Here is a 27,490-nt window from a genome sequence, read left to right as displayed (position 1 = left end):
CCTGCCTTGGATGATTAACAGCTAATTATCAAGACAGATAGAGCTCAGTATCGATGAATGCAGAATGAGGAGGAGTTTGGTAAATCTTTGCCACACCATTCAGTGTGTGAGTCATCAGTATGATTAAGAAAGAAACGACAAAGTGAAAGGGGAAAGGTGTGTTATAAATGAAGGAAGGAAGGAAATGAGACTATTCTCAATCCATATAATTAAGAGACATAGTTAAAGTTGCAACCAGCTTCCATTATAAAGTCCTAGGTTGGCACATGTATCAGTTTGGCATGGGTTCTAAACAATCACATTTACTCTGAAGGTAAAAGAGAGAGAAACTTTCTTAAAACTTTCCAGGAACAAACAATTTTTTGAGTAATTGGCCATTCAGTATAACCCTGATTGGAAGTGCTGACTTTTGTCTAACTTCTCTTTGTTTCAGTTTTTCTCCAAAATGGCTTGTTACTGTTCAAACTTCCCGTATAGTGAAAACTCCTTGACAACTCCTGCACCTACTGTAAATGAAGAAAATAGGTTATGATCAAGCAAATTTCTTAATAATTTATTTTTGTGAATAGTTTTGTACCCATTTGATTTCAATGGGAGTTAGAGACCCAGTCCAGTTTTCTGCCACTGAGTTCAACTGGAGCAGAAGCAATCACTATGGATGAAATTTACCGCTGTGCAAAGGGCTAGTACAAAGTCAATGCATCACTTATTCCCACCTCATTCTCTGTTTAAAAGTGGAAGTAGGGCTTAAGTAGGATGTAGGCCTTGTGCTAGCCCTCTGCACATGGTGAATTTCACACCTATATAAATATGTTGTCCTCTAGCGGCTTGTTGCAGATTAGAAACAAATTCAGAGCACTTCTAGAGGTGACGGTTAACAGAGATCTGTCTTAAACACAAGGGGTAAGAAGAGCCTTTGATTTGGTTGCTAGAGGACCAAGATTCCAGGTCTGACTCAGCAGGCATATGCTGTTTGATTATGGAGAGTTAAGGTTGCTTCCATGGTCCCGTTATAAGGCTGATGTTGAGTCCTTCTCATATTCCAAATAAAAAGAAGAGAAAAATCCAAATGCTTTCAAATTTGTAAGTGTTAAACCACAGTCAATTGTAAGGTGTTCTGAGCTCTTTGATTAAACTGAGAAAACCCACCAGGGAAATGTAAAAAATAAATGCCACACAGCCATGCGTAATCTCTATATACACATGCAAAACCCCTTGGAAAAAGCAACATTATCCCCTTAATCTTGCAGCTGGATCCCTGCAACCCAGGGAATCACACCAAAGTCATAGGGCTCTGCCACCTGCACAGATGCAAGTGCAGTATCAATGCCGATTAAAGACTCAAGCTGATCAGCCACAAATGCAAACCAACATCTATCTATCATATCCTGATAACCGTGCAAACCTTTCCTGCCCAAACTCCAGATGCAGAACCATTCTAAAACTAACCTGTCAATTGATAGCTCTGGTAACTGCCTTCTCCCATTCAACAGCATCACTTTAAAGAAAAAACAAGCCAAAATTGACACACAACCACACCCGGAGTTAAGGTGTTAATAAAATATGCAAATATACTGGAAAGGAGACTTGGTTTCCCAAGAACTGGGTGGTTTCAGTCCCAGACACCAATTCTTCTACCTCAGAACCATGTATAATTAGCTTTGTGCCATAACCACTCTGCTGTCTACTATCAGTCATGGCTCTCTTTTAGCATCTCTGCCTTCCAAGTAGCTTCCTCCCACTGCCTCTGTATTTGCTGTATCCCTCCTCCACCACTTCTAATTTATCAGCTCATATTTTTCAAGGTATAAAAGGCATTTTATCTCCTGCTCCTATTTCTAACCTGTTGTGGTCTCCTTTGTACTGTCTATCGCTTGATGTTCATAACTCCTCCAGATTCTGTATACTTTAAAAATGCAAATAATTGGCTCTTTCTGTTGCCTTTCATATAATAAAGAAAAGCTGCTGAGGCACTTCACCACACACCTTAATGCAGCTGACGTCCTGCCATTTACTATTGCTTTGTGTTGACAGTTCTTCAGCCAGAACTCTGTCTTTCATTGCTCGTAGCCAACTCGATTTGAATTAATTTTTCAAATGAGATTTTGAGCCACAGTATAAAATGCCAGTTGTTTTACTTCATGTATAGTCCGATTATTCTCTAGGTTGGCTATAAAAAATGTGATCGGGTTTATTTGACATTATTTGTTCTTAATAAATCCGTGCCATTTGCTGGTTGTGATACTGTTATCCTCAAGGTATTTTCAGATTAATTGTATATGGTCCATCATTTTAATAAGGATTGAAGCTAGATTTCCTAGATCTGGATGGATTGATTTAATGTTGGTACGGCATTTTCATTTTTCCTTTCTTATGATACCAATTTTTCATTACTTTTCAAAACCTACTTTTAAGTGTTCAGTATATTTATTAGGAAAACTTCACAATCTGGGATGCATATCATCTGACTTACTGACTGGTGTATTTTCAATTGTCTTCTCTGCTGCTTATAAACAGCATGAATTCTGACTGTCCAGGCCTGTGTTCTTAAACAGATTGATTTAAAGGATCAGTTCAATAGCTCAGCCATTTTAATGTCATTCAGGATTTTATCACCTTCATTTATTAATAAGCCCACATCCTCTCTAGCATTTCTTTTCTCCCCGATCTAAAAGTCCTCTATATGTTCCTTAGCCCTTTGGGCTAGCAGTGTGTCTACTTTTTTGCTGTCCCGATGCCCCCCAAGTCTTAATTGCATTCTCATTTAGCTCCAGCCTTCTCCTCCATTTCTAGTATGGGGTTCTCTTTTACCCTAAGACCTCGGATTGCTCTCTCATGAGGACACATTCATATCAACAGAAGCCTAGATTTTCAAAAGAAAATTCAGCAAGGTTCTAGCCTACATCAGATATTTCTTGGCCTGGCTTTGGTTAACTGCTTTTAGGCTGTATCATTCTAGGGTTATAGGGGGTTACATCAATTACAGTCTCACCAGAAAATGAGCAGTGTCAGTTTGTTCCACTGTCATGACAACACTTCAGTTCATTAATGTTTCTTTTTCAGCCTTACTCACTCTTTGCTTCACAGTATCAGTCTCCTTTGTTATTATTCAACTGGAAGTAATTGTCAGATATTTTTGAGTTAAGAGAAGGCTCGTACTCTATTCCCTTCCGGGATCATTTAACAAGCATGGTCAATTTTGACCTTGAGGTGGCTCTCCAATTTTAAGTCTCCTCTCATCAAAGCAGACATTCCAGTGCTCAGTGACTCCAGAATCTTCCTCTCTCTACCTTTGATACAGTCTTTGTTTGGTGTCAACTATCAGTTTTTCCTTTTTCACTCACAATTGGCACTGGAAAGATCTCTGAGATCATCTACTCCAATCCCACTTTCCAGTCTTATCCCAGGACTCAATAAACGGCCACTGTTCCATCAAATCTCTCTTTGGTATGTAATGTAAACTGTACTATGCAGTTACAAAAATTAACTTGCGAATTTCACAATGGCACCAATAAGCTAGGTTGAGCTGGTAAATATTATCCTGCAAAATCAAAGAAAGTCATAGCCATTTGTTAAAATGGCTACTCTTCAAAACTCAGCTTGCAGCCACACAAACTGCCTGCAGAGAGGCCCAGACTTTGCATATTAGCCTCTTGTCAAGAGCCAGAAGGTTGCATATGCAGATCACCCTTTATATAAACAGGACCAGAGAAGCTTATAGTAGTCTTAGCCTTCTTGCCTTTTTGGGACATCTATTTTTAGGATGATTAATTTATGCCTTACAGAGTCTTTGGAAATGCGTTGTGCATTTTTAAAATGTTTATTTCACATAGAATTCATCATACTGTATAACTGTATTTACTTTTCTCATTAGCTTTTTACATCTACAGGATGTATGCATAATGAACAGCAAATGGTTTTCTGGACTATGAGATTCCAAACCTCCATTAGAATGATAAAACTGAATTAAACACTGCACATGGAGGCAATCGCTTCTGTATCACAACATCGGTTCATATGGTACACCTCCTACCCTCTCCCAGTTAGGTGTAAACATCCAGTCTGAGCCATTCAGCAAGGCTGTCATCTTCCAAGACAGTTTGATTGATTGCACAATCATTCTTTCCCAGGTTTTCTTGTTCATGTTTTTTATGCTTTCCATTGGTACAGATGATAGTTAATCTGACATTTCATCTTATCAACTTCTTTAGATGACAAAATTAGGGAAGGCTTTTGTTTTAAGTTCAATAGAGGCTTGGCAGCTGCTCCATGCTGATTTTCATGGAAATTAAATATGGAAGCAAACCTACTCCATGTTTTAGATGACTTCAGCTATGAAGTTTCTGTCCCTTCTCTTGGGAAACTATTCCACAGTCTAATAGGTTATGTATCATAAATCCCTCCCTGATGCTTTTTGCACTATTCTAGATAATTCCTTCTGTTTCACCTAGGTCCCTCAAATATTTGTAGACAGTTTAAAGTTTGCAAAAATGGATATTTGTTATTCAAAAACATGTATTTACAATACTGACAAAAGATTCTTTAGCAATCCACTTCTTTTATAAACATGCATTCCACACTACTCCAGCATCTATATTATTTCCTCACTGGTATACATTTAAACATTTTAAATACATCTATTACTCTTTGTGTCACGGATAGAAATTACATCTCCTGCTGTCAGGGACTTGCACTTCTCGAACTTTATTTAATCGCTATAAAGAATAGTCCATATGGTAGGGATTTAAAGACATTTAACCTATTTTTCCCTTTGGCATCTCCCTTATTAAACCAAGATCTTTCATTTTGCTTTGTCATTTTTCATGGACACTGGAGGATAAGCAAGCTATATAGACACTTTGTTGTACCAAAAGCAGAGATTTGTTTGATATGCCTCACAGTTGTAGGTATACATATATGGCACTGGAAGGATAACTTTTGTATGTCTGGAGCTGAGGCAAAGGACTACAAGAGGATAGAAGTGAGAGCAGCTTTAAAAATTCCATTATACTTCCACAGCATTAGAAACTGGGAAAATCCAGTCACATAATCTTTATACTGTCTAATTCTCATCAAAGGAATTAACCAGCTCTGTGAAGGTAGGAGTATCCAAATGACTGTTTTGTTGTAATGCTTGGCTATCACATTTCGGTTGATTAGGGCCCAGCTCGCAGTGCACTGGAATGGGCTATTGCTCAGGACTTTGGTGTATGCCGCTTTATTTTCTGCTGGTGAGCTTTAGTGAAGTCCTCTCTCAGCAGAGATTACACTCAAGAGACCAGAATGTTGTCTAAACTGGAACTCTGTATTGGTAACCCTGTAACAACCCAAGGCAACACAGCTCACACAGACCACTGCTTAAGTAGCTCAAACTCCTGCTGCAACCTCCCGCTGGCCCACGAGAGCTGATTTTTGGCCCAGCCTTGAAGAGACAGACTATGGAACTATAGCTCTCAAATTCCAAACAATTTTGCAAAGAACACACACTTTACTCAAAACGGGCTATATTTACACCACAGTGTGTGCGTGTTTACTTTTGTATGCTAAGCAGACAGAATCAGAAGTGCTTCTCCTGCTCATGTAAACTGAGTTAAGCTTAACATAGTAGTTAATTTTTCTAATCCACCTCTGAATGTTTATTAACTAATTACAACTACGAAAACATGCAAAACACAATGTCAGAGAAGATGGGTTCAAACAAATAATGTTCAAATAATTTCATATGAGGTTTATAAAAAATAAGCATAAGAAGCTAATAGATTTGAACATTATACAAACAAATTGGTGCACATGAAAGAGAATGCACATTTTTGAATAAAGCTGTGCACTGGAGAGCATGATAAAGTGGAGTCCTTCAAAGTAGTGGCAATATAAATATTGAATGAAATGGAGAACCAGTCTGATCTGCTTAAAATTAGATGCTTTCTTAGCAGGAGATCTCTGGAGAATATGCAACAAATATTGGAAAATATACTACATCAATAGGGAATCAATAAAAACAATTTTAACGTATGAAATCCCGAGAGGCAGTCATCAAGAGAAGGGATTAGCTGGAAATTTCTATATCACCAACGCAAAGGCTGTGATAGAAGAATTAATTCTTTCCTTGACTATTCCACAGCCTGTAAAGCACTGTTTCTCAAACAGGGATCGCTGCTTGTGTAGGGAAAGCCCCTGGAGGGCCGGGCTGGCCTGGTTTGTTTACCTGCCCCATCCGCAGGTCCAGCCAATCGCAGCTCCCACTGGCTGTGGTTCGCCAGTGCAGGCCAATGGGAGTTGCTGGAAGTGGTGGCCAGTAAGTCCCTTGGCCCGCGCCGCTTCCAGCAGCTCCCATCGGCCTGCAGCAGCAAACCGCGGCCAGTGGAAGCCGCGATCAGCTGGACCAGTGGACAGGGCAGGTAAACAAACCGGCCCAGCCTGGCCTGCTAGGGGCTTTCCCTACACAAGCGGCGACCCGTTTGAGAAACACTGCTGAAGAGCATGCTGGAAAAAGACTTACTGCCTTTCTTTACTTTCTAAATGAATTCTCTGTGTTTACTCAGGCAGCAACTGCTCTGCAAGATGAAAGGTGATTTAGTATCATCCTGATAACTGTGATTTACTCCCAGTGGTGTCCACAAGTCACAATTCTAGCAGGTTTACAGCTGTGATGTCTGAACAAACTCAGTTTGACTACAGGGATTCAATTCACGGCTTACCTTTGCTCAGGGAATCAGCCACACAATTCAGTCACAAGAGCTTTTATAGCAAAGATAGAGAGGATTTAGTTAATCTGGATTTATGAAAACCAAGCTGCTGCCTCCAACTCTGGATGAATCTCACCACATTTTTCTATCTCCTTTGAAAAAATAAAAGATATTTTAATGTGCATCAAATAAAGATTATACAGACTGCCTATAGCGAGTCGTGCCCAGTGGGTGTCAATGGAAACATATATAAAGTGGGCTTGCCACTATTTCACTCAAAAGGCAAAATTGCTCAAAGCCAGCAATCTTCTCTGATTTGCAGTGTGACAATAAAACCCATGGAATGGCTCAGTTTGTTGCTAAGGTAGTGTGTTGCTAAGGCAACAGGATTGCAGCACATGAAACAGAGGTTGTGGAATCTAGACACTGTCACTGAATGAAAAGATATGTCCTCTGCTAACTAGCAGGCTTGTATTTTCAAAAGGTGCCAAACTTCCATAGGCAGTTTGAAAAAAACCACAACCTCCATTCATCATGGCAATTTTTTCCCCCTCAGACTCAGACCGTATCTAAAGGAGGATGATAAAAGATACAATTCCCGGTGAATGAGCCTTTCAGTAGAGAATTATGTACACACCATTTATATAGCACTTTTCATTCCTAGCTTTCAAAGCACTTTATTGAGAAGTGTAACATTATCCCTATTTGACAGATGAGGAAATTGAGACACAGAAAGATTAAGTGACATCCTAGAGGTCAAACACCAGGGGAGTGGCATAACTAGGAACAGACTGCTGGCCTAATTTATAGCCCTAGGTCCTACCCCATGCTGTCCCCATTGTATGCTAATTTCCAAAATAAAAAGCTATTAAAGCATTTGAATATTTGATTATTATCTATACAATAACCACTGAAAGGATAATAGACAATGGAAATCACCTTATGACAACAAAACATTTCCTAGGGTTTAAAGTCATTTGCTTTTTCTTGTGGAAACATTTCTACAGATAATTGTCAAATGAGCCCAGAAGCAACCAATTAGATCTTTTTTTAAATCAACACTAAGAATGGCAGAGATTAAAAAATAGAAAGCAGGTTTAGAGTTCCAGACTTCTTAATAAAGGCTAAAAATCTACTATATCATGATATGATGTACACCAGAAACATACTGAAAAGTGGAATCTCATTAGTAAGACTTGTGACAAAAGTAGAGACAGCTTTGCATTGAACTAAAATGTGCCTCCTACGTTTATTCTCTAACCTGACTAGGATAAATATCCCTCAGGTTTCCGATGCTGAATGTTGGAAATGGCAGGGTAAGATACAGAACGTAGATTTTGAGTTATTCAATTACTAGTACATCTTATTTTTGATGTTGAAAAACATCCTTTTGCTGAGACTGTTCACGCTGTACACAGCAATGGAGTGACTGTGACAATGGTAGTTTAGTTACATGCACTAAGGGACTGTAAAAAGTTGAGATCTTATTCTTTTAACCATCACTTGAACAAAGTGATGTAAAGTGACTCATAGAACTTTCTAATTTAAGTATGTGATTAGAAGTGTCACGCAGCATCTTAGTGGGATCTCTACTACAAAACGCCGTATGTGTGGTTTATATCACCATTTTGTGAAGCTGATAACGCTAACACGATAACTCACAGAATAGTATAGAACTGCTAAGGACTGAATGCTATTGAGTCAATAGGATTATTCCCAGCATTGTTTTCCTCTTTCAAATACAAATCAGTATTTGTTTTCCAGTTACAAGATTAAAAATCCTCAGGGATCTTAATATTTTGCAAGATAAACCGAGGATGAATGAAGAATTTTGTCTAGACCCAAATTAAAATGTTAATTTCCAAATGAAACTCTCCAGTACAGTGAAGAAAAATAAAATCAGTGGAATATGTTACTTTAGAACTTTAAATTAAAAAAAACTGAATTGAACAAAGGTAAAAACCAAAACCACCAACCTTTATTATTTCAGAAATACGGTCTATGATAAAGTAAATAATATTTTAAATATTTAATACCAAATACTAACAACAAAGATTGTTTTGCAAAGATGAAATTCACCACCTTTCGGGTTTTCTGATCTCGTCCCTCAGTACATCTAAGACCTGGATAAATTAGCCATTGTTCAAGTTAAGTCTAATACAGTATAGCATATTTGGTGCAGTTTAGAATCTTTTGGTGGAATATTCTTGTTTACTGTCATAGCAGAAGAAGCAATTAGTTGACGTTTCATAAAGCTGTCCCCCAAGAATAATCCTCAGGCATCAGCAACACCAAAGCCTGACAAGACCTTGGCAACGGGCATGTCTGGGTGCACTGGAGGTGCAGGTATCTTGAATTTGTCACTTTTGACTTTCTTACAACTTTTTCCTTTTCCTTCAGCGACTTTTCCATTTATGAGTGTTTCCTCTTTTTTATTGCCTCTGCTTTGACGGCCAAGCTCTTTGCACAGATTGTCAGGATCACAATTAGGACTCCTACTAGGAAAGTAACCAGAGGCCAGAGAAAGCAATGCAAGAGGACCATCTCATCGTGGGTACGCCTAAGCAGCACATCATCTGGTCTGTAAAGGAGGGAGGAAAGAGAGGAGGAATAAATTATATATATATCAAACAGGCATCAATTCATCCTTTGATGATGACCTGGAAACAATAATGGCATTTTATTTGTAACAGTGGTACAAAATGATTAAGTGGATCATTCCATTTCATCCACCACTTTAATTTGCAAATACATTCATGGCATTCTGCCAGGGTGTTTTATCTGAAGTATTTTGCAGAGAAAAACCCATTCAGATAAAAATGGTCTGGGATTTTAGGTTATCATATAAAGCAGTGAAAGATAGCACAATGTAACAACGTCGGAGCGTGATTTATGAAAAGCAGTAAAATGATCATTTAATACAATATATCAGTACTCTAATATGTAGGTGTCAAATTGCATCAAAATGAGATAATTACTTTAAAATGTAATTTAAACATTCTAACTCATTAACTTTTAGCTTTGACCACACTGGGCATGGGGGTGTGGAGAGAATTATAATGCTTGAAACAAAGTATTGGTAACAGTCAAATATAACATAGGCAGGGCCTGTGCCAGTACCACCCTTTTCCCCGCAGTTCCGCCACTTGTCTGCATTAGGGGTTTGCCATCAATTGCTAGAATCGAGGCAAATTCCTAATAGACACGGCCTTCTTCTCATCCCTAAACTGCTACAATCGCCTAGCACAAGGGCTTCATAGCAGCAGACTCTATCAATCATATTGAGTAGTGTCAATCTGTGGTTTGCTCGTGAAAACAAAACACCTGCCAATGGAAACAACCAGTAAACTTTTCAAATATGCCTAAATCCCCTCAAAAGTCACAGGAACTTCGGCACTATTGAAAATTTTATCCCAGGTGGAAGCCAATTCCATTTCCATAGTGACCAATTCATTTTAATAGTCAGGTCTGTAGTGGGTTTGTTAATTTTCAATAGGGGAATCTCAAAAAGGTTTAGAAACTCAGTTTGGATAATGTGCCTGAAATATCAACTGTTTATCTGCACCTCCCAAGTCTGAAAACTTTGTCTGGAAATCTTATGGACAAGTTCTCTCATTTCTACCTCCTTCTGCTCCCATTGTAATGATGGTAATAATGTTAAATCAGCCCCATGATACATGGGCAGTTCTGCGATTTTTGTAAACAGAGCCACAAAGTGCAGAGAGACACATACAAATAACTATCAGAGGAGAACAGAACTTTTTCAAACCTCAGACAAGGATTTGCATTGATGTTGGTTCTGACTTTATCCGGACATCTCAAACATTACCCTTCTGCACCAGTGCCACCTGATGCTTGTCTTCCTATAAACTGCTCGGCTTAAAATATTAACCAATAACTGGCATGTTAGTGTTATTAAGCTCAGTGAGTTGAATATAGCTGGCATGGTTCTCCTCTCAGTGGTTTCAATCAGATGCGCCCTCAGTGGAATTATACTGATAGAAAACTGGTGGAAATGGGAGGAGATCCTGGCCCAGTGATTACAACCCCACTCATGGGCTGCTGATCCTCTTATTTCCCGCTATACTGTCACTTTCTGATTATTGTAAGACAAACAAACCTCATAGTTCAGGGTCAAGAGAGTCGGGACGAAACTCTTTTGCCTCTTCCCTACATACCTCGCTGTGGAATTCATTAAATATATAATGGCTTTTTTTTCTCCCCTGAAACATCCCAGCCACCAGAAAAGACAGAATTCCAGGCTAAATGATGGATAGCCTGTGTTGATATGGGAACCCCTAGAGTCCATGGACATCCCATTGAAATCAGTGGGAGATGGTTAGTTCACTGAATATTAGCCCTTTGGATTTTAGGTTTATGATAGTAGGGTCAGTGTCACTATTACCTTCACACAGTGCCTAGCACAATGGGGCCCTGATTCTGCCTCTGGGCACTAGTGCAATATAAAAACTAAACAGCAGCAAAAGAACTTGGCATATTCAGGAGAACAGCAAGTGAAGTGCACTCTACTGGCTGTCCCTGGAGCATACTGAGACAGTAAATGAGTTACTATAACTATAATACTCCCCTCAATATTTGGTATTTGAATGATAGCACACATATCTAAACTATTTTTTCAGAAAATACTACGCTGTTTTTGTCACACTTTGTACCTAATGTTTGACTAACAGAGTGGAATTTGACAATGAATGGTTAAAAAAGAGCATCCCCATTCTCGGTTCTCAACTTGCAAGGGAAGTTAAGGCTAAGTAATTTTTTTAAAGTAGGTACGAATCAAAGAATAAGATAAATAGAACAGCAAGCAAGCAAACTTGAAAACTGGATTCAATTAGGGCAATGAAGGTGTAATTAGAGAGAGCCAGACGTCCTTTCAGTTGTGTTCTATCAGAGAATTTGGAACCCATCTGTACAAATTACAGAAGTGATGAATTGTAACTTTCATTATAAATAGATATTTAAGTCTTATACTTGATCTTTTATAAGTTTTCCATACAGGAAATGAGCCAAAGGCATGCTAAGCATTTTCTTCAATCCCAAATACCAGTGCAACGTATCCGATATTGGAGTACTCAGTAAAGGTCCTATTTTTTAAATCTGTATTATTTTTACTGTATAATTTTCTGTGTACATGATATGACATATAGTAAACATGTTTACTATATGTAAACTGACATGCCAGGCCTAAGAACATACTACTGCTGCTCTCACTGATTTTTGGAAGGTTCTAAAATATGGACTATAGAGAGCACCATTAAAGGGCCCACAAATTATTTAAAGGGATATTATCATATTCTTATACAAGAATCTATTTTATATTTGATAAAGAGGAAAATGAACACAGAGAATTATAAGAGCCCTCCCTTTAAATTCAGATGTAAAGCAATGAGCTGCACTCAGGTTAGGAACTCCACTCAGGTCAATTAACGTGTAAAAACATTGTCATGAAGCTAGAAAGAAGGGCACAGGCCCCATAAGTGTGGGGTGTTCTGCTGAAAATGAGATGTGAGGTTGGCTGGGAAACAATTGTGGTGGGTGTGGCCACAAGAGGGAAGATTAAAAAAAATTGTCTGTCTGGGTATTCTGCGTTGCGGAATGAAGATGTGATTGTAGCACAGGTAGGCATAGCTTTTATTTAGCTAGCATGGGTAATGGTAGCAGAGTAGATGCAGTGACGCGGTCTTCAGCATGGGCCACTAATCTGAGTACAAGCCCTCTGGGGACCCTGGGTATGTATTTGGATAGCTAGCTTCTGTCACCACATCTACGCTGCTTCGGTACCCAGGCTAGCGAAATGAAAACTAACACAGGTATGCCTACACATGTTGCAATCTCGCCTGCGTTTTGCAGTGTAGACATAGCCTCTGAAATGCTGCCTGCTAAAGGGTCTCAGGGGAGACAGAACACCTTCCAGAAAGGTAAGACCTTGCTTATTTTCCTATACCACATGTAAGAATGATTTTTGTGATGTACAACCAGATATGTTGTGTATGCCATTTCTTTGGTTTTAATTTGACTTCCCCTTCTCACAAAGCTCTGGTTTTAATACCACCCTGGTCTGAGGCTGCTTGGAGATTTCACTCAGACTGCCTCAAAGAGCTGAGGCCACCTTCAGCCTTCATGAAGGGGCAGTGAAGGAAGAATGCCTGATGCATACGCTGCTTGGAATCCTTGCTCAAAAGGGGTCCAGACTATGGCGCCTTCTACCAGAAGGTGTGGCCCTGTCAGGCTGCAGTTCTAAGGCGTGGAAAATGGTGGGCACAAGTGACAGTGTTGGCTCACAGACACTCATAGGTTCTGACACTGTGAAGGTGGAGAGCACAGAAAGAAAAAGGGCATTTCGCTTTTATTCCTTCTTTCTTTCTATCCAGGGTAAGATTAAGAGGAGGGCAAAAGAAGACTTTAAAAAGGAGCAATAGCTCATAGATCTAAGCAGAGCAAGAAATCTCAATCACAGCATAAAAACCTAAACACAGAGCAGCTGACGGAGGCAATCTGTCAATGGCACTGTGAGCTCCAAATGTAAGACACGTTGTATGACATGCCAGGATGCAATCCAGACCAGTGAGGGGCTCTGTCACCCCTGCCTTGCAACCTGGGGTACCTCACAAAGCTTTGCTGGTGTAGCTCCCAGGCAAGTCACTCATAAACAGCTAAACAGCCTGCAGGTCATGTCCTGAGTATCTGTGTATAGCTGCAGTCCTGGTTCAGCAATGCAGATCCCAGCAGTCTGTCAGTAACACACCAGCCACACTCTGGCTTCCACCAGACTGAGTTACTACTTGCAGGGTGACCCCAACACACCCCCAGTCCTGAATTTTCCCCAAAACTGTGTGTTCTGCACTGTCCACTCCTCTCCTGGGCAGTCCAGGTATATTAGGTCAGTCGGCCTTCTAAGGGGATCAATATACAACAGTGTGTTACCCTAAATGGAGTTACTCACACAGTTCACAACACTGGATTAGTTTTGATTAAAGAATAAAACAAGTTTATTTAACTACAAGGAAACAGCTTTTAAGTGAGTACAAGTATAAGGCATTAAAGTCAGAAATGGTTACAAGAGAAATAAAAATAAAATGCTTCCTACCACTAAAACTAAACAAAGTAGACTTGGCTCCTTACCATGTGTTTCCAGTAACATTGCTGACCAAACTCTAAGGCCAGGATCTGATGCTAAAGTCCAACTGCTGTTTCTTGTGCCTTCTTAGGTGGGAGGTGGACGGAGGAGAAGATACCTTGGAGTGGTTTTGCCCCTTACTTTTATAGTTCAGTCACCCTTTGAAATGTATTTTTCTGAGTGTTACCCTAGATAAAGTTCACTCCTGCTGTGAGGTTGGTGTCAAGGAGTCTGGTGGTGAAAGAGGTTCCATGCTGCCGTTTGCTAAGATGCAGATCTTTGTTCCTGCCTTCCTTCCTTGCCAAAGAATGGCCACTTGACGGGTGACTGCCCATCAGCTCTGAAGACACCTGGCTATAGGGGTCAGCTTGTCCTTAGTCTCTGAGAAACTGGTTTACCCACTCCCCAGATCTGTCTGGTAAACACACTTCAGTTATGATTTCAGTTTATGGTCATAACTTTATCTATAATGTTGCTATGCATATTTCATCACATTACTGACCAGAAAGTTATTAGTTTTCAAATGATACCTTATAAGGCATATTTTGTACAAAGATTATTACAATGATTTGGAGGGTGTGAATACAGGAGTGCATTCCATCACATCTTGAAAGTCATCAACCAGGTACAGCTGGGGCCACTAAATACTCCAAAATCAGGGATTAAGAAGAGGAATGGATTTATTGACCAGAAAACCAAGTGGATCCAAACAACTGAGCAGGAAGCTGATGAGCAACCAGAAGACCCTGACAAAAGAAACAGGCAATGAATAGAGTATTCACAACCACTAAAGACACAGACGGGGACCACCCAGGAATGCTAGAACCTGGTGTGGGATATGCCTCAGCTGGAGAAAAGAGAACGTGACTGCAGAGAGAGAAATTTGCCAAGTGTCAGAAGAAGCATACAGAATATGAGAATTAGCTTCTGTACAAGGAAAAATGGTGCAGGCACAAGCTGGGAAATCAAAAGAAACTGTGTTGCCAGCATCCTGGTAAGTGGAGATGAGAAACGAAACATCAGTTCTCTATACAATAGGGATTCTAAATTGGTCCCTAAATATAGGAATGGGGATATAGGTGTTTTCCCGAAGGCCTTTGGAGGAGGTGTACCTTAATCTCAGGAAAAGAGCAACAAGAATGGCGCTGAATTTGCAAGTCAGCTGGGAAGAGCATCTCAAAAAAATGGCTGTAAAGGAATGAGTTTACACTACAGAGGAAATGTTGAACTAATGGGAACAGAACAATTTTATGAACTGTGCACCTTAGACTTGAAAACTTGGATTAGTGATCCCTACCCTGAAAACACTGAGCCAAGTGACCAAGCTAACTTATCACTAAGGGCCAAACTTGGACAGATCTCCTCACACTGAGTAATACCTTGCCTCCCTAAAATCAAATTGGGCTATTCCTGGAGCATGGTTCTTCTCAGTGTGGGTAAGGCTATCACAACTTGGCCCTATGGAACCAGCTGGCTAAGATTTAACTTGAAGCTGGAGTCATGCTTTTAAAAGCTCGACTCCAACAGTGACTTTTGTCAACAAATTGCATTTTTAAGTAAAACATAATAATTGAAGCCTAAAAATATGATGTAAAAAAAAGAAGAAAACAAATAAGGGAAAAAGCAACAATGTTCAGAAAGAAAATCTGAATCAATCAGAATTAATTAGACAAATTAATCCAATATCAAAATGTCATTAGTGATTTGTTCTGAGGTTTGTCCCTGAAGGTAGAATTTCAACTCTTCTCCACTTTTGGTCATCCTTGGGCCACAGCATCAGCCTGGGATGAGATTAATCTTGAAGAAAGGCTATTTAATTATCACTCAGAGATGTTCCAGTTATCACTCACTGAATAAATCTGCTGTGTGTACAAAGGACCTGGGGGGGTTGTTTTAATAAATTTGTAATACATATGCAGATTGAGGAAAGTAAAATGTTTACAATCCCTGGGGCCTCTTACAGGAGATTCTGTAATAAATGTAAGTAATAAACTCTACTTGGGGAAAACATTCATAACGCCACTCTTGACTTTACAATCCTGTCTGGCTTGGGGGATAGAGCCAGTTTGCTAAAGTGCTTTATTACAGTGGGGTCTATTGGCAGCACTCATGGTTGTACCAATTATTAGAATTAAACACTCCCACTACTGCATCAACTCACTGTAGGGTTCAGCAAGAGTCGACGTACTTCTTTTATGTTGGCATAAAATCCTAAATTTTGGCTCTAAGGCATGTGCAGTGGGAAAGTGGAACTATGCTGATGAGAGAGCATTGACAGGACAGTGACGTGCTTGTATGTGCACATGTAAACACACCCACCCATGCGCTTCCCTAGCGACACAAATACAGACAAGAGATGTCATAGGGAAGGGGAAAAAATGTTCAAAGTGCCCCTCTACTGACACTGATGATTTGATCCTTTAAACTATTCATTTTCTTATGCAATTTTTGCCTGTGCTTTAATAACATAACAGGGGAGAAAGGATGGCCTGGAGGTCAGGGCATTAGCCTGGGACATGAGAGACCTAGGCTTGATTCATTGCTCAGCCACGGACTTCATGTGTGACCCTAGGAAAGCCACTTGGGCACTGTGTGTCCCAGCTCCCAATCTGTAAAATTGGGACAGTAATGCTTCTCTGTCTCACTGGGGTCCCAGAGAGGAGACAGGCACCGCTAGGAAAAAAGCAACTACAGACTAAAACATCATGAAAAAAAAATTACACACTTATGGAGTTGGTCCTGGGATACGTAGACATAGATATCATACGGTAGGTTAGATACAGACAAATATAAAGCCTTGTTCATTAATGGAAGCACATTCCCATACATGCCTGTGTACAACTGTGTGGTAGTTGCGATGAACAAGGCTCAAAAGCCCAGAGGTCTGTTGTGATATTGACTCCCCAATAGACTGTGCATTTTAGTGACTAACAAACCATGCATGAAACACTTGCATGTACATATTAGAAAAATTAAGCAGCTACTGAGAAACTGGTATGGTAAAGGGGAAGCAGGGGTGTCAGAAGCTGTTATTAAATCCACTGCTTGCAATTCCCTTCCAGTTCAATAATTTTCCCTAAGAGAGCAGAAATATGAGCTTAAGAAGGTGTAAAGGAGCCACAAAACTAGGAGAAGGAAACAGAGAAAAGTAAAAGAGCAGCTGGTAGAGTGGGGGCAGACAATACACTGCTTTTTGAAAAAGACTCCAGAGGAGATCCTGGTAATTACAGGCTGGTAAGCCTAACTTCAGTACCAGGCTAATTGGTTGAAACGATAGTAAAGAACAGAATTATCAGACACATAGATGAACACAATATGTTGGGGAAGAATCAACATGACTTTGGCAAAGGGAAGTCATGCCTCACTGATCTATTAGAATTCTTTGAGAGTGTCAACAAGCATGTGGACACGAGTGAGCCAGTGAATACAGTGTACTTGAACTTTCAGAAAGCCTTTGATAATGACCCACATCAAAGGCTCTTAAGCAAAGTAAGCAGTCATGGGATAAGAGGGAAGGTCCTCTCACGGATCAATAACTGGTTAAAAGATAGGAACAAAAAGTAGGTGGTCAGTTTTCATGGACGAAAGAGGTAAATAGAGTTTCCCAAAGATCTATACTTGGACCAATACTGTTCAACATATTCATAAACAATCTGGAAAAAGGGTGTTAATAATGAGGTGGCAAAGTTTGAAGATAATACTAAATTACTCAAGATATTAAGTCCAAAGCAGACTGCAAAGAGCTACAAAAGGATCTCACAAAACTGGATTACTGGGCAAGAAAATGGCAGATGAAATTCAACGGTGATAAATGTAAAGTAATGCACATTAGAAACCATAATCCCAAGTATATTTACAAAATGATGGGGTCTAAATTAGTTATTACCACTCATGAAGGAGATCTTGGAGTCATCATGAATAGTTCTCTGAAAACATCTGCTCAATGTGCAGCGGCCACCCAAAAGCTAACAAAATGTTAGGAACGATTAGGAAAGGGACAGATAATAAGATAAGAAAATATCATGATGCCACTATATAAATTCAAGGCATACCCAAACTTGGAATACTGCGTGTAGTACTGGCCATCTCCCTCTCAAAAAGATATATTTAGAATTGGAACAAGTACAGAGAAGGGCAACAAAAATGATTAGGAGTGTGGAACAACTTCTATATGAGCAATTAAAAATACTGGCACTATTCAGCTTAGAAAAGAGATAAATAAGGGGCAGGGGATATGACAGAGGTCTATAAAATGATGAATGGTGTGGCGAAAGTGAATAAGGACGTGTTTTTTACTCCTTCACATAACGTAAGAACTAGGGGTCACCCAATGAAATTAATATGTAGCAGGTTTAAAACAAACATAAGGAAGTACTTCTTCATACAATGCACAGTCTACCTGTGGAACTTGTTGCCAAGGGATCTTGTGAAGGCCAAAAGTAGAACTGGTTTGAAAAAAGAATTAGCTAAGTTCATGGAGAACAGATCCATCAATGGCAATTAGCCAAGATGGTCAGGGATGCAACCCCATGCTCTAGGTGTCCCTAAACCTTTATTGCCAGAAGCTGGGACTGCTTAACAGGGGATGGATCACTCCATAATTGCCCTGTTCTATTAATTCCTTCTGAAGCATCTGGCACCAGTCACTATCAGAAGACAGGATACTGGGCTAGATGGACCAATTGGTCTGACCCCATATGTCCATTCTAGTGTGTCTTTTCTTCTTAAACAGGAAGGGGTAGCAGTGGGGGCAGAAAGACACACATAAGGTGTGAATGACAATAATGGGAAGAGAAGGAGGAGTGCTATGCTTACATTGTAGTGGGAGGTTGAGGGAGCACAGAAAAAGACCAAACAGGACAGAGGAAATTAAATTCTTGTTAGTCTTGATTGTGTCATGCTATTTAGTTTGTGGCCCACATACACAACTCCTTCTCTTGATTGCTGGGTGATCTCTTCCTTCACTCACAGTGGTGTTCCTCCTCAGCAAGAGAATGATAAATAACTGCCCCTCCTAATTCAAGATCTTTAAATATGTGGGTGGGATAGTAAAATCACTCATATAGTAGACATCTCAGTTGCTCACATAACCCCAGACACTATTCTATTATTTCCCTGTGTGGGACGACTGTTCTTCTGGCTATCCTCGCTGGTTTACATCCTGATCCGTTTCACTCACCCATATCAGTTTGCTACTTTCACCAGTTGTCCAGCTCAGCACAGTAGGTACTGAATTCTGACAAGTGCTACCAACTGGACCAGGCAGAAGGACTGGTCATTGCAATACATTTTGACAGGTAACAGCCACCCTTCAGGATTTGTTAGTAACAGCAAAAAAAGATAATTGGTTTATTTATTGTAGTTGGCTTTTTTTATTTGTTTGAAATGGAAAGTACAACATGGTTAAAGAGCATCATATGTTGTTAATGAAGCAAATTGTGAGACAGGAGCACCTTATTAATTCCTAAGCACCTATTCTCACTCTTATAAACAAACAATGCTTATTTTTGTGCAGCAGTCCCACATCTTGCAAAATTGGCTTGCAGGACAACAAAAAAAAGTCTCAGAATTTATTTTCAGGTGTTGCAATGTAATGTTACTGTGTGCTGCTGCTGCAGCTTCTACAATACCTGATGATGTTGCATTATGTCATGCAGCTCTGCATCTGTGTGAACACACGCTAGCAATATTTTAAAGGAGATCTACATAGGATTTAAAAAGAAAAATCTACAATATGGGTGTGTGTCCTTTTCGCTTCTTTAGGATGTATAAAGAAGATCAGATTTTTTTTAAAGGGGTGTGCCAGGCATTGTGCTTGTTTTTAAAATTAAAAAAATTAAGATGTCAAGTATTATCTTATCAGGTTTCCATGGGAAGGCCTCTTGGAGGGTCTGCAAGTTCTCACACCTTAGTTGAAAGTGTATGGGTACAAAATCTCAAACAAATGTACAGTGTTTTCTACAACACCTACAACCACAATACCTATGTACTTACACATATTATGTACATACAACATATAACAGCTCTTCCACACGGGGTGGGGGGAGGAGACTAAAGAAAATTGCACACATTCCCATTTTTAAATCAAGAACTAAATTTTTATTTTTGTTCATGTGTTTTTCTGCTTCTCAATCTGTTTGTTTAGATAAATAAAACCTAAAAATAATATACCAAACCAAGCATTTCCCTTTCTGCGTTATTTGACCTTTCAAAACTCATTCCTGTCTCTAAACAAAAAGATATGCGATCAGATCAATGCTGTATTAGTGAGTTTATTTGCACTTTGAACATCTCTAAGCCACTTTGTTATGAACCTCTCTGTGATACCCTGGCAACCCTTATTCCCACTGTCATGTAACTAGGATATGTTTTGCACAAAGTACGCCTTGTGAAGTATTCTAAAAGTCTTGATCTGCTAGACATTAATATATTGTTGGACTGTATGTGCTATCATTATGCAGTATGGCTATGTATGTGTTACTGAAACATGTTGTGAGGTTGAAAACAGCCACCAGCAGCCTTTCAGGTACAACAGTGAAAAGGCCAAACAATGTTAATGGCTTATTGAGGAAATGCACACAAGCACAGGGATTACTCCAGGAACTCTGGGAAATGGGAAGAAGATATAAAAGAGGGAAATGACATCATGATGGTACCTCACTCTCCCTACAACATCACACCTGGAAACACCTGAGGAACAAAGACTGAACTGGGGGAAGTGATGGTCCCAGGCTAATGGGATTTCTAGCCTGTGTATGAAAACCTGGGAAACTCAAACTGCAAAGCAAAGGCAGCTTGTGCCTTAAGAATCTGCCAGCCTGTTTATCATTCAGGATGAGAATCTGCTAATTTATACCCTACCTAGCTAGTATGTTAAGATCAGTTTGTGGGTTTTCTTTATTTACTAGTTAATCTGCTTTGATCTGTTTGCTATCACTTATAATCACTTAAAATCGATCCTTTTGTAGTTAATAAACGTATTTTATGTTTTAATCCAAACCAGTGTGCGTTTGACTAAGGTGTCTGGGGAAAATCTCAGCTTCTTTACCGCCGGTGTGCATGGCCCTCTTCACATTTAGGGAGAGGCAGACCAAGTATTAAATCCTTATACTGGCCAGATTTGACCAGGGCAGGACGGTACTCTCTGGCATCCTAGGTTGGGAGGCTGGTGGTTAGAGAGCCTGCATATAACTGCAGCTGGGTGTGTCCCTATCTGTGTGAATGCTGGTGAAAGTGCAAGCTTGGAGGACTTTGTAACTTGGCACAGCAGCACAGTGTGAGAGGAAGCCCAGGCTGGTGGGTCAGAGGGCACAGTAGTACCCAGTTCCAGGTGGCACCACAGGTGGAACCCATCACACTCTCCTTCTGGTGTATGATCAATAAGAAGAGCAATGTCAAAGGCAAAAAACTAAAATGCATCCCTGGTACTTGCCAATAAAATTTAACCTAATATAAAATGCAGTTATCTTAAGAAACAGCACCCTAGTGCTGAACAATCTTGAAAGTAATGAGTGCAATGCGAGAGCACAGAATGATGGTGTTTGTGCACCAGCACTCTGGCCTCAGTGCACACTCCAGTCTGAGGTCAGCCTTCAGCTCAGAGAATCAGCTGGAAGGCCTTTGACACTTTTCTGAGACCAAGATCCCCATTTCAAGCCCATGAACTGAATCCACAGATCCTGCTTTAATCCATCCATCCTTCTTCTTGCTGTTTACACTCTTCAAATATTTATGGAATTGGGTCCCCTTCTCCCATTAGGCCTTGGTCCTACAAACACTTATGCACATGCTTGACTTGACTCCCGTGAATAACCCCACTGATGCCAATGGTACTAAAGATAAGCACGGGGTTAAGCACTTCCAGGATCAAGGCCTTACCCACACTATTCATATCAGGATAGATAAATATCAATGACCTTTTTTAATTTAAATCAGATTTTTTTGATAAAAATGCTTTTTGAGGAAAAACTTATCTAAAAATAGTTTTAATTAAGATACATTATAGCTCAAAGATATCTCATCATGGAATAGGAATTATAAATTCTAATTCTATAATATGAGATAACATATTCATGTAATGTTTAAGAAAAGTTTTGTAAATGAGATCCAATAGTTCATGGATTAGGGACCCAATCTTATGGGGTTCTAGGGGCTTCTGTATAGATTATTTAGGTTAATCTTTCTATCTACTCAATGGGACTCAGTGCTCAGTCTAGAAGATACCATCAGAGATGCTTAGTTTTGCAGTTCTCAAACTGTGGATTTGTGACTCCAGAGGTAACATGCTTGTTAACAGCAAAAATGTTTTTAAAGAAAGAAAGAAAATATATGGAGGTGAGAAATAACAGACCACAACTCTGTTGTCCCTCTGCAAATTTGAGTACACAGAATCAATCCCTTACCTCTCTCTAAAAGTGCAAAGTTTCAAAAAGTTCAATGACTAGAAGATTGTTTGGGGGCAGAATAGATCTGGACCAGGAGAAGTCTGGAGATAAATGTGAGAAGGGAGGGACAGGCATTCTCTCACTAGAAGGGAAAGCCTATAATGGCAGCAGACTATAAGAGAGACCCAATTTGGGAATATTTTAATGAAGTTCCTTTACCTGTGGGTAAGACAGGCATGCGTGCAAAGTGCAAGCAGTGCAACAAAGAAATGCAAGGACTGGTTGCCCAAATGAAACAACATCATGAGAAGTGTTCCTTCTTAGGAGGAAGCTGTGTCAAAGATGATGAAAGGACCATGTCTGAACATGTAGGATCTTTAGGTTGGTAAACTTTTAAATTTCCTACTTCTTTCTCAAGGACTGCTTGTCTTCCTTCTGGACTATTCTTGAATTCTCATGTTTGAGCAAAAAATGTAGTTGTTACTCTATGGTACTACCATTTTAGATGCAGTTGTAATAAAAAAAAAAAAGCGCTGAAATCTCACTTTTAACAGCAGTAGCTTCTTCTGCCGGTGTAGAAATATTTTCTTCCTTTGGACTAATTCATTCCAAACTGAAAAATCGTTTGGGACCCAAAAAAGCAGGAAAGCTTGTTTTTCTTTTCCAGATTATAAACAAAAAGGAAAATGAAGGTGAAGACGACTGAGTTAGCAGCAGAATCCAATATTTTAAGTTTCTCATGTTGACCTGGCTGACATAGTCAATTTAATTTTGGGTTTTGTTTTTTTTTAAATATTTCATTTAATTATTTTAGTTAAAGACAATTTTAACAAAAACAAACCTGATTTTAATAACTTGAACGTTTAACTAAACTCAAAAATTCATATGCTTGTTTTGTTAAAATATTATGTTTGCTGTTGAAGAAAAAAAAACCTGAATACATAACATTGTTGTTTTAGTTACATAAAACAATTTAAATGTCTGTCTGGTAGTGGTCTCCTCCTAATACAGCATGGCAAGAAAATCCTCCAAATATTAATGAGTAACCTGTTGAATTGGAGACAGTTCACCTCCCAATGACTTCATAAATATCTGCTTCAATTACCTTTGGTAAATGAAATAACCATTCATTTTCTGATATAGCTGTAAAACTAATCTGAAAAGTTTTCAAAATAAATCACTTTAAAAATGTATAGTGTGTACCTTCTAAAAATGAAACCTACATCTGAGTTGTGAAGAATATGTATTAAGATAACAACCAACAAGAATGCACTTTTATGTAGAAATCCATGATTAAATCAAGTTTTCCTGACTAGTGATTTAAATCAAATCCACCCTGATTCATATTTAGGCTTGGGAGGTTCGTTGTTTGTTTGCTTTTTAAATCTTTTCTTATGCCCATCCCAGCAGATATATAGTCATTTTTCATTGGAGGCAATTCAGGGAAAAGCAATCTGGCTGTACATTTCTGGTAATGACACAGTGCAGTTTTACAGATCCAGTCTCACCAAGGATGTATAATACTTACTCCCAGACAAAACATGACCAGAAAGATACAGAAAAACAAGAAAAGAGAAGAACAACAATAATCAATGCATGTACCTGAGAAGGGAAAATATATGCGGAGGTAAGTTGACTGCTTTAACCTAAGAGAGCTATCTATCCCTTGATACATGTGTAAGACCCATTACTGCTAATGGGAAATACAAAGACACCCAGGAAAAAAAGAATAATAATTCCCTAAGTAGAGTAGCCTAAAGCCACAACTCTCCTCTTTGTAAGTATGAAAGAATGAAAACTGATAGTTGTATGAACATACATTAATCAAATCGAAGGCTCATTTCCTCCATGATCACAAGTCCTCACAGTGAAAATGGTAGAATTCCTCCCTCTTTCGGGAAGAAACACAAATTTGTTACAACTAAGGATTTTGCCAGTTTTGGTAGCGAAATGAAGTCAGCTTTTGCAATGTAGTGAAACTTTTTCTGGAGCAACTGCCTTTTGGTGTCACCAAAAAAAAAAAAAAAATTCAACAGCAAAAAATTAAAAATACTTTGTTCACCAGCAATGAGAATTCTTTCACACATTTTTTACCGTCAAAATAAAACATTTTCAAATAGTTTGCTCCAAAGAAGGCCAATGGAGAGCAGAGGATGGAAAGATTTTGTAAATATGTCTAGCTATGCAAACATAGGCAGTGACTTACCTTAGATGCTCATTAAAATAACATGTAAATGGCTGTGAACCCACTTCCACTTTCCAGTATTCCTGCCAGTGTGTGACAATTTCAGAATTCTTCTGATTTTCTCTTTCACAGGGAGGGATGTATGAACACTGTCAAGACAGGTTCCAAAATGGAATTATTTCTGTACTCAACAATACAAGGTAACATTCTTTCTGGATTTTCCTCACCAAATTCACACATAGTGATAAAGACTGAACCTATGGATGCAAGTTTTCAAACAGAAGGGAACAAAAAGTTAAATGAACATCTCTTGATCATTAATTGCTCAATATTTATGTTTTAATGATCAGTTACAAGAGAATGATTTACTATGTGCTTTTTTAACTTTACTACTACCTGCTCTCTCTCACACACCTCCATCCTTCCAGGAAACATGCTAATGTTTCGCATGTTGAAATTAAAAAAAGACGAAAAGGAGAGGATTAATTTTCAAGGGGGCTCTAGCTAGCTGTACTCATGGGTAATATTTTGAAAACTAGAAATCAATACAAACATTTACGACATGTACAAACACATGTTCCGTTTAACAATGTAAGAATGAATAAAGAATGTCATTATTACACCAAATTTTCACCAACAGATCTCAAAATGCTGTACAAAAGATAGGTATTACCCCACACTAATAAATATAAGGTTTGTAGGAAACAAGCACAGGATGTTGAAATCCCAGTTCAGCATAACACTTTAGCACATGCTTAAATCACATTGAAGTCAACAGGATTTAAGCATGTGTTTAAGTGCTTTGCTAAACTGGGGCCCAGATGCCTGATTCAAAAGTCTTCTGAAGTCTATGGGAGTCTGTCCATTGACTTTAGTGGGCTTTGAATCAGGCCTTAAGTGATCTGTTGCAGGTCACAGAGGAACAGAACCAAGTGTCTTGCTTCCCAGTCTCATATTTAACCACAATGTCTCCCTTTGTACCGCTTTTACCTTAAACACATATTACTAGAATTAGTACCACAGTTTATTCTTTGGAGAAATATTTCTACCTCAGTGCACAAGCACAATTCTTTCAGTCATTAATAGGCATCCCATCCATCCAGGAGAGAATTCACCCTTCCATTTTTGAAACTCAACAGACAAAGGTAGCACTACAAACACTTACGTTGCTTTGTTAACATAAGCAATAATGGAAACATTTTTATTTACCGTCCCTCCTTTGAGAGGGTACTGGATGCGGACTCACATGTGCATAGCACAGTGTGAATGGTATGACCTGTGTCCTTTTTAAAATTGGGAGCTGTAGTCAAAGGACATATGACTAGGAAGACAAACAGGAAGCCAGATATAGGATTTCCACACTCTTCAGTAGGGGTAGCAGACAGGAACCCCAGGCTCAGGGAAGTCTTAGTGCAGGTTTCTCCACAGTAACCTGAAAGGACAACTAACAGGGAAGGGTCTGTCCTCCCTCAGAACTCTTATTTGAAAACAAAGACAGCTGTGAGGAAAGGGTCTTGATTAGATGGCTGGTGGGCACTTTTCTACCATCCCATCAGTGAGCTTATGCTTCCACTCTACCACTGAAATACTTCAGGCTTCCAGCTCTGTACAGCATATCTCCATTACAAAATTCTCAGGTATTCATCAGTCTGATCAAGTAAAACTTGGTTATTCCTGTCAGCATCCACATCTATTTTTGATAAACTCCTATATACTAACCTGGAACAAAGTGCAAATTTTGACTCGTTTGTTTCAAGTTAAAACTTGCCTTTTTCATAACAAAGCACCCCCATTTTCACAGCAACACGTGTGGTGTTGCTGTCATGTAGAGCTCTTCGCATCCTCGTGCTGAGAAGAGAATCCTACCCTAAGATTCTTTTTCAGGTTTGTATTTTTAGAAATAAGTAACACCACAATGACTATTGTTCTGCAAATGCTGAAATAGAAAACAGAATACAAGTATTTTCTTGCTTTTTGTTATTTCAAACTTAAAATCAATTCCCTTGTCCCACAACATTTCTTGGTTCAATAATACAGTTTGGGAGTTTGTTTGTCAGTGACCTTTAGGACTACCACATCCACCAGGTCTTTTAGGGCCTGCTGGCTGGTGGAAAGGTTAAGACTTGTTAGCTTGATAACAGGACATGTTCCGTTTATTAGGGTTATTGGGCGTGAGGCTTCTGCGCCTTTCCGCCAAGCTGCGTTGACTCTGGTTGAAGCTAGATTTTCTTTAGGCCATGAACTAGCACAGGCCCCTACCATGGGAGTGAGGAGAAAGGAGGAGTGAGCTTTTGTGGCCTGCTGGGCTATGTTCATTCTGTTGCAGTAATGTCTTTTGCCTGGTGTAGCGTTTGAGCTCTGTTGGAGATCACTCCTTTTACCGTTCCGTCATCTTCTGGCTCTGCTGCATTCTCTGCTAGATGAAATTTACAGGCATATCCCAGTGTTTGACAGGAAAAGTGAGCCACCACAATTTCTTGGGGAGAAAGTCCACCTCTCCTCCGCCCCCCATTGCATGAAATTCCTCATTTCTCCATCTGGCTGAGTTGACATGGCTCACCAGTACTAATCCTACCACTATAATTCCAGTTTGAAGATGGTAATTGCCAAATGAGGTAATAATGGCTATTATTTTTTATAAATATCATATGCACCTCAGTTCACCTGGTTGGTATTATCCTGAGTGAGGTCAAGGCATTATATCAAAGGAGGATGGCAGAAGGGAAACAAACAGGTAACAACAAAACAATGGCAAAGATAAAGTATGTCCAGAGAATACCAAGGGTCCCTGAGGAAACAATGGGGAACACATCAGTCAGCCAGCCCCAACCAGGCTGGTAAGGTTTACTCTTCCCATTCCTGAGGCCAGGATCAAAGGAGATACTAAACCATTAAAGCATCCAGGGCCTAAAAGAGTAAAGGGGGTTGACTGGGTTGCTGGGGCCTGTCAAGGAGCATCAGTGAGCACTGATAGGAATGCAACAAGACACAGAGACCATGCTGCAGCAGGGCAGTCTGTGTCTTCCAACCCACAGATGAAGGTAACTGGGCTGAAGGGGGCTTACCAAATATGAAGATATAGGTAAGGGGAAATAGGTGT

The 27,490-nt window shown here is 39.5% G+C and overlaps 1 protein-coding gene across 2 annotated transcripts in view; it reads right to left on the bottom strand.

Annotated features, from left to right (window-relative positions):
• Nucleotides 1–242: 242 nt before the first annotated feature.
• Nucleotides 243–27,490, bottom strand: part of KCNMB4 (potassium calcium-activated channel subfamily M regulatory beta subunit 4) — a 42,223-nt gene continuing 14,975 nt past the window's right edge. Inside the window, exons 2-5 of one of the 2 annotated variants that reach the window (XR_007771989.1) lie at nucleotides 24,412–24,539; nucleotides 8,769–9,267; nucleotides 6,699–6,838; nucleotides 243–506 (exon numbers count right to left, since the gene is read on the bottom strand). Coding sequence is in view for 1 of the 2 variants with exons in the window: in XM_050935929.1 (XP_050791886.1) it covers nucleotides 9,099–9,267; nucleotides 24,412–24,539 (297 nt within the window). In the remaining variant the exon portion in view is untranslated. Of the gene's footprint in view, nucleotides 507–6,698; nucleotides 6,839–7,347; nucleotides 9,268–24,411; nucleotides 24,540–27,490 lie in introns of those variants that run through there. The other variant, XM_050935929.1, reaches the window with a different exon arrangement.

Source organism: Gopherus flavomarginatus, chromosome 1 (genome assembly GCF_025201925.1).
Source record: "Gopherus flavomarginatus isolate rGopFla2 chromosome 1, rGopFla2.mat.asm, whole genome shotgun sequence".
Lineage (NCBI taxonomy): Eukaryota > Metazoa > Chordata > Testudines > Testudinidae > Gopherus > Gopherus flavomarginatus.
Note: the sequence above shows the minus strand (reverse complement) of the source record. Positions and strands in the feature narration are given on the sequence as shown.